This window comes from Alligator sinensis, unplaced genomic scaffold (assembly GCF_000455745.1).
Source record: "Alligator sinensis unplaced genomic scaffold, ASM45574v1 scaffold116_1, whole genome shotgun sequence".
In the NCBI taxonomy this organism is placed as follows: Eukaryota; Metazoa; Chordata; order Crocodylia; family Alligatoridae; genus Alligator; species Alligator sinensis.
In genome coordinates this window covers 2,318,960-2,333,631 of record NW_005841908.1, presented here as the reverse complement: position 1 = coordinate 2,333,631, position 14,672 = coordinate 2,318,960, and the positions used below count along the sequence as shown (strand labels likewise).

The 14,672-nt window shown below is 47.2% G+C and overlaps 1 protein-coding gene across 4 annotated transcripts in view; it reads left to right on the top strand.

Moving 5' to 3' along the window:
- CEP57 (centrosomal protein 57) overlaps positions 1–14,672 on the top strand; it is a 37,482-nt gene that overhangs the window by 18,812 nt on the left and 3,998 nt on the right. For 3 of the 4 annotated variants that reach the window (XM_025197871.1, XM_025197872.1, XM_025197874.1), the window contains 7 exons: positions 4,389–4,606; positions 5,170–5,283; positions 7,915–7,992; positions 11,490–11,594; positions 11,767–11,847; positions 12,318–12,562; positions 13,360–13,504. In XM_025197871.1, the coding sequence (XP_025053656.1) occupies positions 4,389–4,606; positions 5,170–5,283; positions 7,915–7,992; positions 11,490–11,594; positions 11,767–11,847; positions 12,318–12,562; positions 13,360–13,504 (986 nt within the window). The remainder of the gene's footprint in view (positions 1–4,388; positions 4,607–5,169; positions 5,284–7,914; positions 7,993–11,489; positions 11,595–11,766; positions 11,848–12,317; positions 12,563–13,359; positions 13,505–14,672) is intronic. The other variant, XM_025197873.1, reaches the window with a different exon arrangement.

Here is a 14,672-nt window from a genome sequence, read left to right as displayed (position 1 = left end):
AAACCCAGATATGTGGCAGGGTTAGCTTCCTTCCTTCTCTTTCCTCTGCAAAAATGAGGATTTTCAGATTAGCCACTGAGGTGCTCCAGCTGTTACTGCATTTTATTTTAAAGTGCAATGCTTTTCTGAACAGCTGTGTTGTAGGCTTCGGATGTGGTGAGTGACTGAAACGCCATGATGTTGAATGCAGACTTTGGACCTAGTGTCAGCCTTAGTTATGACACTATGTGCTTAGCCTTGCATTTTAGTTATAAGCAGTAGCATAGGAAAGTAGAATGAAGCTTGTTGGTCAAGCCCACTAGTATTGGGCCAAGCCAGGTAGAAATAATGTATTATGGATAACACGAATGGTGACTAATGTAACAGCTATAATAACTTGATATTTTGTTTTTTGATGAGAATTGAATTGTGTGGCTCGTTGGAATCCTGTTAAATAGTAGTGTGTTTCTGTTGACTGAGTCTGGTAAGGCAGAAATGAGTAATTGCTTGTAGCCAGAGCTGATAATTTTCAAGGGGCCTGTTCAATGCTACAAAGTGTGGCTAAAGCAGGAGGCCCCAAAAGCCTGTTTCTGAGTGACTGCCAAATGAACTTTTTTTTAGACATGACTCCTAGCAAAGGAAAGAAAGCAATTCGCTTGTCTAGCTGAGCCAGGTCATCTCAGAGCATTGGATGATCCAAATATTATTATTTGCTAAAGCTATGATATAGTTTAACCAAACGTATTGAATACAGTTTTATAATAGATATTTTCATTAAGATTCTTAGACAAGTCATAAAAATAAAACAGCTTAGTCGGTGGTGACTGTGAACTAAGGTGGAGAAGGAAGGGAAGAGAAGAAATGCTGTATTGAACGGCATTCCACAATGGCAAAGGGAAGGAGATAAGAAAGCACTCCCCCTATAGTGTAACTTTCACAGGAGCATAAATCCCAACTAATTGATATTTTCCAAGTCCACAAGAGAACTAGTTCAGTTTCAAAGAACAATTACTAGAATATTAGAATAAGCCATCTATAAATATAGAGCAGTGATTATCAACAGGGTTACTGTGTCCCTGAGATCCTTTGAAGGATACTGCAGAAAGTGTAAGGAGATAAGAAGACAAAGGTAGCCTCAGGCTTCAGGTGTGAGGAGATAAGCAGATATAAGGGCAGGCTTTGCTCTCCCTGCCTAGCTGCTCCCCTACCCTGTCTGTCTGTCCCCTCTGCTTGAAGGTAACACCTCTAATAAGTATGTTTTTGAAATGGGGTGCTGCTCAGTTCATAGAAGTTGTGGAGGATTGCCTTGAGTCTGATGCTTTGAATCTAAAAAAGTTAAGACCTACTGATACAGAATATAGGCTCAAGGAAAAGCCTGGGGGGTGGGAGGAGGGGAAGCTCAAGAAGACCTGCTGTCAGTCTGTGTACTACCTTCTGAACCACCACCATCCCCCTCCAGCTGGTGAGAATCTGTGTTATGCTATATTATTTTAGGGGGAGCTAAATGTGCATTTGAGTATTTGGTCTTGTGCTTTGTGGGTGTGACAAAAAGGGTTAAACTGTAGATTTGTTGGGGATGGAGTTGTTTTGTCTGTTTGGTTTCCCCACCTCCTCCCAGGGGTGTTAACTAGGGGAATTGTAGCTGTATATTAAGGGCCTTGTTACACAGTAACTTTAGGCAGCTTCTGGAGCTTGTAAAGCCTGGACTAGCTGCAAGTTAACACCATTTAGATGGCTTAAACCACTTCAGGGTAGGATTATTTCTAACCTGCTTAATTTTGCTCCTGTTCCATTAACTTGTAGCTACTCTACAGCAGGAGGCAGTGGGCAAGCAGGGAAGCGGGGGCGCAGCATCTTGCCAGGAGCAGACTGAGCCAGTCTGAGCTGGAGGGACACTGCCTCCTTGCTGCCCCCCATCCCCCTTCTTCTGCTCCCCTCCATCTTGGACAGGCTTGCTCTACCCCTGGGAAGCAGACCTGCTGTTTAAGTGGTGGCAGGGAGGCATTGTTTCATTTCCTCCACCCCAGATGGGCTCCCTAGAGCTGGGAGCAGAGCCAGTCTGAGGGGCAGTGGGAGGCACTGGGGCTGCAGCACTTACTTTACTCAGCAGGAGCAGTGAGACCTGTCCTTCCCCTAGCTCCTAGTCCTGCCCTTGCTCACCAAGCCTCTAGTGCAAGTCAGCTGTGCAGGTGATGGGCAGTCAGAGTAGGTTTTTTGCTTTACCATGTAACTTCCACTAAGCCGAACAGCACTAAGCTGATTAATATTTGTTCAGTTTACAGGGTAAGGTCCGGACAAGGCTCTAATGTTGTGTCTAAGTTTGCAAAAGAGGTTCATGTCTTAAATGGGCTGCAGTCTTGTCTCTCTAGAGGCCAGTCAGTGATGAGCAGGGATCCTGGTCTTCTCTGTTTAAAAATCTAAATTCTCTGACTTAAAAACCGTGTTTTTAGGTATCAGTTGAACACAATGGTCTGTTGATATATTTACAATTTTAAAGTAATTTGGAAGCCTATCAGTGCCTCAGTCATTTATATTTATAATTTATTTTAATATCTATGTATTTTGGTGGAGGTTTTTTTTATCGTAGAAAATCAGAGCTCCCCCTTCACCCACCAGGACATGGGTCAAGTTGCAGCTGTCCCCCTAGCTGCTTTGTAGCACTGAGAAGTCCTGATATGCTAGTGCCCCTCACTCCCAAGCCACAGCCCTCCCTCCCTTCCTGTTTCCTCTCCCTCTTTCCCCCCCCCGCTGTTGCCCTTCACTCCTGACCTGCTGCCCCCAGTGTCTGGTGGGGGGGAGCCATGGCAGGACCATAGTTGATGTCATAGGTGATGCATTGGGGAGCATGTGCCCCCCAGATTTGTGCCCAAAGTGGAGCATGGGGCTGCAGTCTGGCCCAGCAGGTGGGACCTGGCGTGGGAGGGTGGAGTGGGGTGGCAAGACTCATTGCCACTGCCTGGGATCCCTGGACCAGCAGCAGTGTGAGTAATAGACCAGGAGGGGAAGGGGGTCACACTGCCCTCACCTCCTCCTGCTGCCAGCTGCTTGTGTGCCAGGCCACAGGTCTAGCCCACTGCCATGGCCCAGCTGCCACCTGTCCCCTCAGGCTGCCCATGCCCCCCCAATCCCATCACCCCTTTGGGATAGAGCTGTGGCTCAGCATGCAAGCGGCTGGCGATGAGAGGAGGTGAGGTCAGCATGCCCCCCAGTCCATTACTCCTCACACTGTTGGTGGCACAGCTGGCATGGGAGTCCCGCTGAAGCAGCTGTGTGCCAGTCCAGCTAGGCTGCAGCCCTGTGCCCTGCTGTCGGTGCACAAATCTGGGGGGGCACATGCCCCCCCATTGCCTCAATGTGTCACCTGATGCCTGACCCCTGCCCTGGAGTGCATGCCTTGCCTCTGATTGCTGTCCTCCTGCTTCCCCTGTCCCAAGCAGCCCCTTGCAGGCTGGAACTCTGCCAGCCTGCATGGGGAAACCTGTGGTTTCCTGCGTTTCTCTCCTTTAAAGGAGAAAATCTGTTTTTTCCATGGCAAGCAGAAAACCCAGATCCATGGTAATGAGTTTCTGGTAACAGGGTGGAACCACTGATAAGCAACAGCTGATTGTAGCACCCTTTGAAGTAAATGTTTTGGCAAACAGCTGGGAAATTGCTGGTTAATTTGGTAACCACTGTGAACTAAGTGGGTTGGGGATCACCAGATACAGATGATGTGGGTTCTATTATACTAAATGGTCACTAACATACTTGGGAATAAGGAGATAATTTCACTCCCTGAAGAGCTAATGGGGGTAACTTTAGTCATACTTAAAAAAAAAAAAAAAAAAAGCCTGTTGCATGTGTTCAGGGTTGTTAGTTGTAGCTCTGTTGGTCTAAGGACATAGGCAGACATGCTTCTTTGGGTAAATGTGATGTCTTTTATTAGACCAACTAAATAGTTGGAAAAATTGTTCATCGCAAGCTTTTGGGCACAAACACCCTTTTTCAGACGTAGACATTTTGGCTTCTATTCCACCCAGGAGAGCACACACAACAACAGCAGACTTTCCCTATACCTCAAGAAGGGTGTTTGTACCCGAAAGCTTGCAAAGAACAATTTTTCCAACGATTTAGTTGGTCTAATAAAAGACATCACACTTACCCAAAGAACTCTGTCTACCTGTTGCATGTGTTGTGTGACATGTATGTAATAATTTATTTTGCATCTATGTATTCTGGAATAGCTCCATTTTGAAATCGCCCCATGGGTACAGTCTTATTTGCATTAAGTATCTATACATGGAGTTATTCAGGAATAGCTTCTGCCCTTTAAGAACACACTACTTTAATCTGAATTAACTTTTAGGTTTAAGTTAAGTTTAAGCACTTGAACTCTAAGCATTTTGAGATGGGGACTGTTCCTTGCTTAGTTTTGGAACGGCACTTAGCACATTGTGAAAGCTGCAGGAAGCAGATGACGACGACAACAACTGAATTCACGTTTCCACTGTCTCCGATATCTTCAGAACTGGCTTCCCAACTGTCAACTGCTGAATCACGTTGCAGACTTCTAGAGAAGCAGCTGGAATATATGAGGAAAATGATTGAGCATGCAGAAAAAGAAAAGACAAGCTTGTTGGACAAACAGGTAAACTTGGATTTTCCAAGCAAACCTGCGTGGTTGTGCTGTGCCACTGTGTATAACTTCCTTGCTCCCTTTCTCTTGCTTGTTATGGCTATATGGGTGAACAATGAACTCGATTGATAATGGCAGAACTCTCATTAATGACGATACAGCCACTTTCTTTTTTTTTTTTTTTTCCTTCAAAACTTGCTACCTAAAGTTAGGCTCTAAAATAAAAACTAGCCCAGTTTGTTCCAAATATGAATTTTCCCTTCCCCACCCCTCCACAGCTCTTAAGTCAGTCATTGCAACATTGATCTACTGATTGTCTATTTTCAGGGAGCTTCTAATACCTAATTGAAGATACTTGTTTTTAATCTCTTCAGTTCTCCAGGACATCTCTATGGTTATGAGGTGCCTGCCATTGAATGCTATTTGAAGGCATAGTTGCACCAAACATAGAGAGAAATCAGTGACTTGTTTTGTTTTACTGTGAGGCTGCTATAACAATTTGGATATCTGTAGATGATTTAGTGGAGTTGCACTTTTAAAAATTGTATTGCCTTTTTACTTTTGTCTTCTTCCAGGCCACATTAGAGAGAGAGAGACTTGATCAGTCGCATGTTCAGTCTAAATTGGAGAAGCTGGATATGCTGGAACAAGAATACACCAAACTGACTGCAATGCAGTCCCTAGCAGAGGTCAGTCATTCCTCTTGTGATCTGGATCAGACTTGTGTTGGTCATTAGTATTAGCATGCTTTTAATCCTATAGCAAAGATCATTACTAGAGCTGGACAAAACAGTCCCTTCTCCTGTAGTAAATTTTGATGTCTCCCAACAATTTTTTTTAAAAGGCTTCTTTTCATTAGTGGAATCTTTATATCTATTAGAGGTGTGCGAAGTGGGCCCTATTTGATTCGAATTCGGCCCAAATCAGGGACAGTGATTTGATTCGGATTGCTGTCCTTGATTCAATTTGGCCGAATCAGAATGTGAAGATTCAATGCTAATTCAGAGAATCAGCAATTTGGACAGATACAACTTAAAAAAAAAAAAATGTCTACATACCTTGAGGTAGCAGGTGCAACTGTGATCGCTGTGATGCTGGGACGCATGGAGAATCCCACAGGAGTGTGGGGGGCCCTCCACGTGCTCAGCGGCAAACTCAGAAGTGGACCGGAAGTAGTTTCGGTGCACTTCTGGGTCTGCTGGGGGGTCCCCCTGCACCTTCCTGGCTTGGCAATCGGCTGCAGGGGGACCCCAGGTGCTCCCCCCAGACCCAGGAGGGACCAGTCGCTGAGCTGGGGGGCCCTCCTGGCATGCTTCCCAGCGGATCTGGAAGTGGACCGGAAGTGCTTTTGGTCCACTTCTGGGTCTGCTGCAAAGTGCACTGGGGAGCCCCCCCACTCCTGTGGGACGCTCCACGCGCCCCAGCATCGCAGCACTCACGAGCCCCTGCTACCTAGAGGTATGTAGAAAAAACATTTAAAGCTGTCTCTGTCCAAATCTCTCTGAATCAATTTGGAGGGTTTCGATTCAATTTGGAGTGATTTTTAAAGGGTCCTCTGATTTGATTCGGATTTAGAGATTTGGCCACTGAATCGGGCTGAATCTCTGCCAAATCGAATCCGGGACCAAAGATTTGCACAGCCCTAATATCTATATCTCTATAGATGTAGTAAAAGCTGTAGTAAATGCCGGTTACTTAACTGGCATTAAATAACCGTAACACTCCGCTAACTGGAATTGCTGGCCAGCCAGCTGAACACGAGGAGGGAAGCTTGCACTTGGTGGGGAAAGTTTGCTGCCACCCACCACCCTGTGCTGCCGCTGTTCTGCATGCCCCCCCTGCTCTGTGTGCAGCTGCCGCCACCCTCTTCCCCCACTCCCAGTCAAAACAGGAAATTCAAGTGTGTGTGGGGTTTTTTTTACCCCTAGTTGTTTCAAGTGTTTGAGTTAACAGGTGTTAATGAAAATAAACTTTTATTTTATATTTTTATATGTATATTTATAGATGGCTCTATTTCTTACTTAATGTAAATAAATATAAATGTAAATATTTAACGTTTGTGTGTATAATGTGTGTTTATGTATATAAAACTAAAATATGAACTAGACTTAAAATCATGTGCATGCGTGTGCACACACCCCCCCCCTGCTTTTTTAATTATGTATATGTTTTGGTTTTTTTAACTGACTACAGTATTTCACAGTGTATAGGTTGACCTTGGTTTGAAGTTAGGAAAGTTAGGATTTTCTTAGGCATGGTATCCAAGTTGGGGCCGGGCTTGGCACTCAGCTGGCGCAACGTCATCCCCTGCAAGTGGTGTTGCCTGGGTTGCGGCAGCTAAGCCCAGCCCCGGCCCCTGCGAGCGGCACTTCCCCAGCCGAGCGCCGAGTTCAGCCCTGTTCCCTGTGAGCAATGCTGGGCTCCATGTTTGGCTGGGGATGTGCTGCTTGCAGGGGATAGGGATGGGACTGGGCTCGGCTGGTGCGGCCTCATCCCCTGCAAGTGGCATGGGATCACAGAGGATGGGGCCATGTCAGCTGAGCACCAAGCCTGGCCCTATCTACTATGAGTGGTGCTGCCAAGTCCCACACTGCTCACAGGGGACGGGGCCAGGCTCAGTGCTGGTCTGGCACAGTCTCATCGCCTGCGAGCAGTGCTGGGCTCAGTGCTTGGCTGGTGTGACCCCATCCCCTGCGAGCGGTGCTGGCTGGGCTGTGCCAGTCGAGCACTGAGCCTGGCACCACTCACAGGAGAAGGTGGCATAGTGTATAAGTCAAAGTTCCATTTTCAGAGGCCAAAATTGGGCTTCAAAACCTGACTTACATGCTGTGAAATAGCATAAATAAAAATCAGGTCTCCACAATCAAGTTTGAATTCTGTCCAACTTGCTAGTTCTGTAGTTGCCCGGTGTCTTCCAGAGCAAGTAGAATGGGACATCACTTTAATGCAAAAAAACAAAAGGGGAGGGCATTCAGCTTTTTTAGGACTCTTCAGATTGTTCAAGAAGGGCAGCCAAACCATTTTTACTCCCTGATTTAGATCACGCCCCCCCCCTCCCCCACACCAACCTTAAGTCGTTTGTTTTGCACTCATGGGCACTTCTGAAGATAAACATGGGCAAATACAGTAAATCTTCAATTTAAATATAAAGAATATAGTGTACTGTTTGCATAGAGATAGCAGAAATTACTCTGATTCTAGAGTCTTTACCTGGCATGGACAAATATACTGAATCTCTTCAAGTTCCTATTCTGTCATTCAAGAAGAAAAGAGCCATATATTCCAACAGTAACGGTATCTTCCCTATTAACCTTAATTAGAAAAAAATGAAAGAGCTGGAACAGAAACTGCAGGAGGAGGAACATGCAAGGAAGCTTGTGCAGGACAAAGCAGCTGAGGTAACCAGCAGCAGTCTTTCCCATTGTGGTACGGTGTGTAGCGAGTAGCTGTATTCCTCTTACTAACCTTTCAGCCAAGCTCACTGGTATGGTCTCCAGGATATGCAATGTAATGAAGAGATTGTGGCAGTCTATCTGGTGCTTGACTCCTAAAATACAAAGTGATACCCCCCTGACTTTCCTGCATTTTTTTTCCTTTCCAACTAATCCAATTTGTTTTTCCTCGGCAATGGAGGGAATGTGGGAAGAACCAATATCTGTAACCTTGCATGCTCTCTCTACTGAAAGACAGCAGGTAAATTGCACTTAAAGGCAGGGAAATTGCAGCATTTCTTTCAGCTAGACCAGGGGTGGGCAAAATATGGCCTGCGGGCTGAATACGGCCCGCAAGGCCATTCTGTCTGGCCTGCGGGGCCCCTAAAAATGTAGAAAATTAATATTTATCTGTCTTTTGGTTCCTGTAAAAAATGACAGGAACCAGGGACAGTAGGACCCAGGGGAAGCCTGGAAGGCTCCTGCAACAGCAGGGCCTGCCCGGCTTCCCCCCCACCCAGCTGAAAGCCCCAGCAGGGGCTTCTGGCCTGGGACCATGTGGCTTCTCAGCTGCAACAGAAAACTTGGGTAAGGGGAGGAGCCTGGGGAAAAGCGACCCCTTGCTCATGCTGTGGCCAGCGCTCTCTGCTTCAGCTGCTTGCAGCCTGCATGGGGCTGTCCTGAGCAGGCACAGGCAGCCCCACGCAGGTTGCAAGTGGCTGCAGTGTGAGATGCCAGCCACAGGGTAAGACTGCTTTTCCCCACAGTTGACACCAGCTTGTAACCCGACCCCGCTGCCAGCCTGGGCCCTGCGCCGGCTCTGGGCTTGCCTGTCGGGGCTGTGCTGCAGCAGCTGCAGCCCCTCCACTTGCCGTGCTGGGCTGTGTTTGCTGCTGCCTGCCCAGAGGTTGCGTGTTGGGCAGCCCAGAGGCAGCGGTGGCAAACGCTGCCTGGTGTGGCAAGCAGGGGGGCTGCAGCTGCTGCCGCCCTGCGCAGCCCACGACCAGCGCGCCCGGGCGGGCAGCAGGTGTGGGTTACAAGCTGGTGCTGAGCACAAAAAGCAGCTCCTTGCCTGCCCCGTGGCCGGCACCCGGTGGCTGGCGCCCTGCACTGCAGCCACTCACAGCCCACATGGGGCTGCCTGTGCCTGCTCAGGACAGCCCTGCGTGGCTGCAGCAGGGAGCACCAACCATGGGGTGGGGGTGGAGCCGCTTTTTCCCCCATGCTCAGCACCAGCTTGTTCCCTGCTGGGGAGCAGGTGGTCGGGGCTGCATGCTGCCCCCTGCTTATACCACTGCACTGGGAGTGAACGGGTGCACGGAGCCCACGCTGGTGTCCTGGGGGCAGCGCCCAGAGCAGGGCGGCAGAAGCAGGGGTCCCAGCCAGCAGGGACTCTGTGGAGCCGGGCCAGCTCCCCCCTCTCCCTGCTGGTGCAGCCCAGCCTGGCTCCACAGATCTCTGCCAGCCTGCACCCTGCTCTGGGCCCCACTGGTGCTGCCCTGGGACATTGGTCCCAGGATGGTGACCAGGGGGCGGGGCACCTGCCAAGGGGCAGGGCTACCCTTGTGGCCCTCGACAGCTTGCCAAAACTGGGTAAGTAGCCCTCTGCCCAAAATAACTGCCCGCCCATGAGCTAGACCTTCAGCTCAGGAGGCAAGATGATATAGCTTTTCTTTCTGTCTTCAGGTTTGATCACTGCATCCAGTCAATTGGATGCTTAGCCCTGTACTAAATCAAGAATTCCCCGTATACAAGCTCATCACGGACTGGGTGGATCTTCTTTTCATTCAACATTTCCAAAGGGACCTCCTAACTTCTTTCAGGACTTCATCCTGAGCTGTTTGTGCATGTTTTTCCCTCGAGCCCTTAGAAACTAGGATTGCTGTAGCTTGCAACATACCCCGTGTTCTCTTCCCCAGACTTCACATGGATACAGAACAAAAAATGTAGCTAATATTTTTACACTAGGAGCCTGCGGACAGCCAAAGGGAGAATATGTACTATCAAACAAATGCTGCCTAAGTAAGGGTGGAAGTTCCCTGCCCTAAGAAACTTCTTTTCCCAGGCTGCTGGTACACAAGAGGGGCAAATGTTCCCCACTGGAATGGGAATTCCAAAGAAAAGGTCAGGTAACATGTTGCACTCCTGCACTAAGAGTTGTATGATATATAGAAATGGAGCTGTTCCTATTAGGACTGATTATTAAAAAAATGAATCTCAATTAATTGCAAGGCTTAAAAAAATAGTTGCAATTTGAATTGCACAGTTGAACAACAGTAGGCACCATCTAACAGCCCAGAGCCCATGCACCCTGTGGCTCTTCCTCGCCACCACCAATAGTGCCCAGCCCCAGCCCCAATCCCAGCCTGCCCTGGACCAGCTGGAATCTGTGCAAAGAGCACTGACCCTAGCCTGCCCTGTGCCTGCTCCAGACTCATGTCCGTGCTGAGCAGTGGCAGAGGCCAGGCAAGTTGCTGCTTGGCATGGAGAAAAAGTTGCCCCTCCCCTTCACCGCTGCCAGGCACTTCTTGCTGCAGCCACCCAGATGCACTCGGGCTGCTCTGCGGCTCCTCTGCACTGCCACCACTGCCCCACTGGGTGGCCTGGAGGTGGCGGTGATGGCAGTGAAGAGGAGCTGCAGGGCAGCCTGGGCATGAGCTATGGCTGGCTGCAGCAAGAACACTGCGGCAGTGGTGGGGGGAGGGGCTGCTTTTCCCCTGTGCCAAGTAGCAGCTTCTGCCCAACTGCTGGCGCTGCTCAGCATGAGCAGGTGAGTCTGGAGCCAAGTGCAGGCCGGGCTGGGGTTTGGACTGTGTATGCAGGGTCTGGCTGGTCCGCTCCACTGGTCAAAATAATATGTGCGATTAGCACAATTAACGCAAAAACAAATTTAAAACGTTAATTTTTTTTAATCATGTAAGTTAACTGCAATTAACTGACAGCCCTAGTTCCTATATGAATCACACATGTTCACTTGAGAAATTTCTTTGCTGGCAGTGGATGGAAATAATAGTTTAAAAAGCCACTTCTTCAACCTTGGGGCACAAATGAACAGGGTACTGTCAGCTGTACTCACATGGATAACTCTAACTGGGGGATTTGTTCACCATAGCTCCACCAAAATACAAGGACTTGTGATGCCATAAATAACATCAGTAATTGGGCAGGACCAGGAAGTGGACTTGATCAATGTGTTAGCAATCAGCAGTGATGGTAAAGGAGGTGCAGGATTAATATTTAGCACTTTTTAGCCTGGAAGTGACCTCATTCAGCTTCCATTGAGATTACTTATCCTTCATTTGGTCAGGAAGTATAGTTTAGATGCAGTCATGGTCACTATTATTTGACAGTAACAATGCAGTCTTGCTGTAGAGGCTATGTGCCCCTGCCATTTCATAAGCCTTTGCATGTGTGCAAGCACACACATTCTGATTAATTAAAAAAATCATAATTCCCATTTGCAGCTTCAGATGGGCCTGGAAACCAGCAAAATACTGTTTCAGGCAGGGTCACCATCAAACTCTGCAAAATCAAGAAAAACGAAGAAGAAAGCCAAGCACTCAGATAAGGTAGTATGCTGCTGTTTTAAATGATATGGGGGGTGGGAAAGAAGGGCAGTGATTGAGGAGCCAGCTAGGTATCTGTGTTCTTTGATCACTGGGCCACCCCTGTAATTAGAAAGCAGAGGAGAATGGGCTTGACAGTGAGTGCTACCTCTAATAAGCTACTGTTTTCTTTCAGAAATGCTCTCCTTCAGGCCATCTTAACACTCAGCCCCACTATAGACTGTGTCTGGGTGATGTGCCGTTTGTAGCTGGAAAGGTAAGTAGATTAATTTTGAAAACCCGTAAATAAGGAACAGGAGATTGAAATCAAATGTAACAGTCTGAGGTTCAGAAAACATAGCTTACACTCGGCCTCTGACTTGGTGCTCTTGTGACACCCAGTGGTCAGACTGATTAAGAGATTTAATCTGTTTTCTTTCCAGCTCTTTTCTATCGGAGGTTTGTCGTTGGGATCACAATGAATTGGTACATATAAAATGGGCCCTTTGCTCCCAGGCCTGTCTAGTTATGCTGTTTTTCACAAGAAGTACTCATAATACAAACAAAAATCCCTTAAAGTAATTCCTAGCAACAAATCAAAAGGAAAATTACATAATTAGGATTGTGGTTTTTTTTTTGTTTGTTTGTTTTTGGTTTTTTTTAAATGTCTTGCAACATATCTCAATTGCTCTAAGTTGTTAATAGACACTAAGAACTATTTATGTATACTTTGTTTTTCTTCTTCAGTCTACTGGTCCCAGCCATTCTGTTGGTGCCAATGTCCAGCATGTGTTGCACCTGATGAAACAACACTCAAAAGCCCTGTGTAACAATCGCGTGGTCACTGATGTTCCACTAGCTAAGTCCATTGGCAGTGTCCCTCATACCAGCAAAGACAGAAAGCCCTCCTTGTCGAATGACTCTTCTTCATCCCAGGAAGAGCTCTCAGAAGTGCTGCTGACTTTGCAGGATGAATTTGGACAAATGAGTTTGTGAGTTCTGTAATAAATTGTCTAATTGAAAATGTGAATGTGTTTTACCACTGGTCTGATGTTGGCAGTTTTCTGTAGGATGGGGGGGAAGGCCTGGGCTGCCTCTTCCCCAAGAATGGTAGGTGCCTTTGGGTGGGGTTGGAGCTATGTTAATGGTGTATAGTTTAGTTCTTTCCAATTGATGCCAAGTAGAGACCAACTTTCCCTTCTGTAGTGTTAGCACTCAGTTTTGATTATTCTATCCTGCAGAGTTCCTTTGCTAATTGTACCTGCCTACAGCAGTACCAGACTTAAGGGATTGCTACCCCAGGCTCCATTTCTCATCGTTCATTGCACAGCAGACAGTTGAGTAAATAAGACTATCCTTCTTTTAGGGCTCTTGTTTTCAGTTTCTGTTGTCTTCCCAGCATCTGTAGGAGCCCAGACTTAAAATACCAGTAGCTCATATAAATGGAATAAGGAGGTGTAGAGGGAGAACTTGGGCTTTCTAAACAACTCTCTGAAGGTTCAGACTATGTCTGGAAGAGGCTACTTGTATCATCTTAACCTAATAGTATTTGAGTTCAAACAAACCTGTATTTTTAACAGCCAGCCAGTACAGCAAGAATGAGCTACTAGCATGCCTTCCTGTAATACCAGCAAGAGCTTTGCAAACGAGTTGTTAAAGAAAACCAGATAAAAGACTGAAACTTTCTGGCTGCTGATATTGTGTCTCCCTAGAGACATAAGCACATAAGCATAGCAACATTAGATTTGACCTAAGCTTTTTTTTTTTCTGTCTTTAAATTACATGGAAGTGATCACCAGCAGCTAACAAAGCTAATCCAGGAAGCTCCAACCATTGCCCTCAGGGAAGACCTGGAGAGGGAACTTGAGGCACTGGTGGGAAGAATGGAGGCAAAAGCAGATCAAATCAGTAAAGTCCGGAGACATCGGGCACGGGTGAGTGACTTTTTCCTGCTCTTGCACTCCTGTAAGACTGCCTCAAATAATCTTTTACTGTCTGTGTATAGCTGAATTTGGATCAGCCAAAAAGATCTCCTAAGAGGTACAGGATAAACCACTTTTAACAGTCAGAACTTCGTAAAGACACAATTTTTCAGTGCGTCTTAAATGTTTATCAAGCATTGGAGGGAAAACATTTAAGAGTGGGAGCTGCTTGCATTCTGAGGCCGTATCCAGACGAACGCAGCTGCGTGGTATGCAGACCACACATTCAGCTGTACAGAGTGTATAGGGAGGGCAGGGGGAGGGTTTGACCCTGGGATCTCCCAGGGTCAAAAGAAGTGGAGCGGTCTATTCAGGGGCAGCGCACACCACCCAAAACCAGAGCCTGGCTGGCTGGAGCTACACTCCAGGTGCCAGCCAGGATCCAAGCAGCAGGATCACCACTGCTGAAGCCCCAGGAGGCCCCCAGGACAACAGGTAAGGTTGCTGGGGTCAGCCCAGTGCTGGACCCAGCATCCTGTACCCACCTGGGGTAACATGCCACTTGCCAGAGGGCACATGGCCCAGGTGTTGCCTAGGGACGAAGAGGGGCAGCACGAGGTGTGCCACTGCTGCTTGTCCCTGGGGAAACAAACAGCCACACTCATGTGGAGGCAGCCTGAGTGGCCCGCGTTCACTGTTTTGCTCCAGTTTAAAAGGTGAATTGATTTTAATGTAAACTAGGTTATTTCACTTCTAAGCTTCTTAGAAGCTTAAATAGTTACTTAAATCAAGATTTAATCCTGTATCCAATTTTTCTTTCCTATGCGCATTTTAGGAACAGACATATGGAACAATTGCAGCTACATTAAAGCATACTGATGCAGGCTGTTAAAAATGCAGGTTGTTATCACTCATGAGCCTGTAGTGATACAGGTGTAGCAAACTACTCCAGCTTTAACTTTGCTATGAACGAAGCTGGGTTAAGATAATTAGTTCACTTGTATTCCTACAGGATCATGCAGAAGTGACATAACAGCAGCTCCCTCCCCCTTTTAAAGCAGCTAAAATGTGTTTGTCCATACCATTTCTGAATCTTTCCCCCAATGTTTGAATTCATAGATGCCAGGGTCGGAAGGGACCTCAATAGATCATCGAGTCCGACCCCCTGCATAGGCAGGAA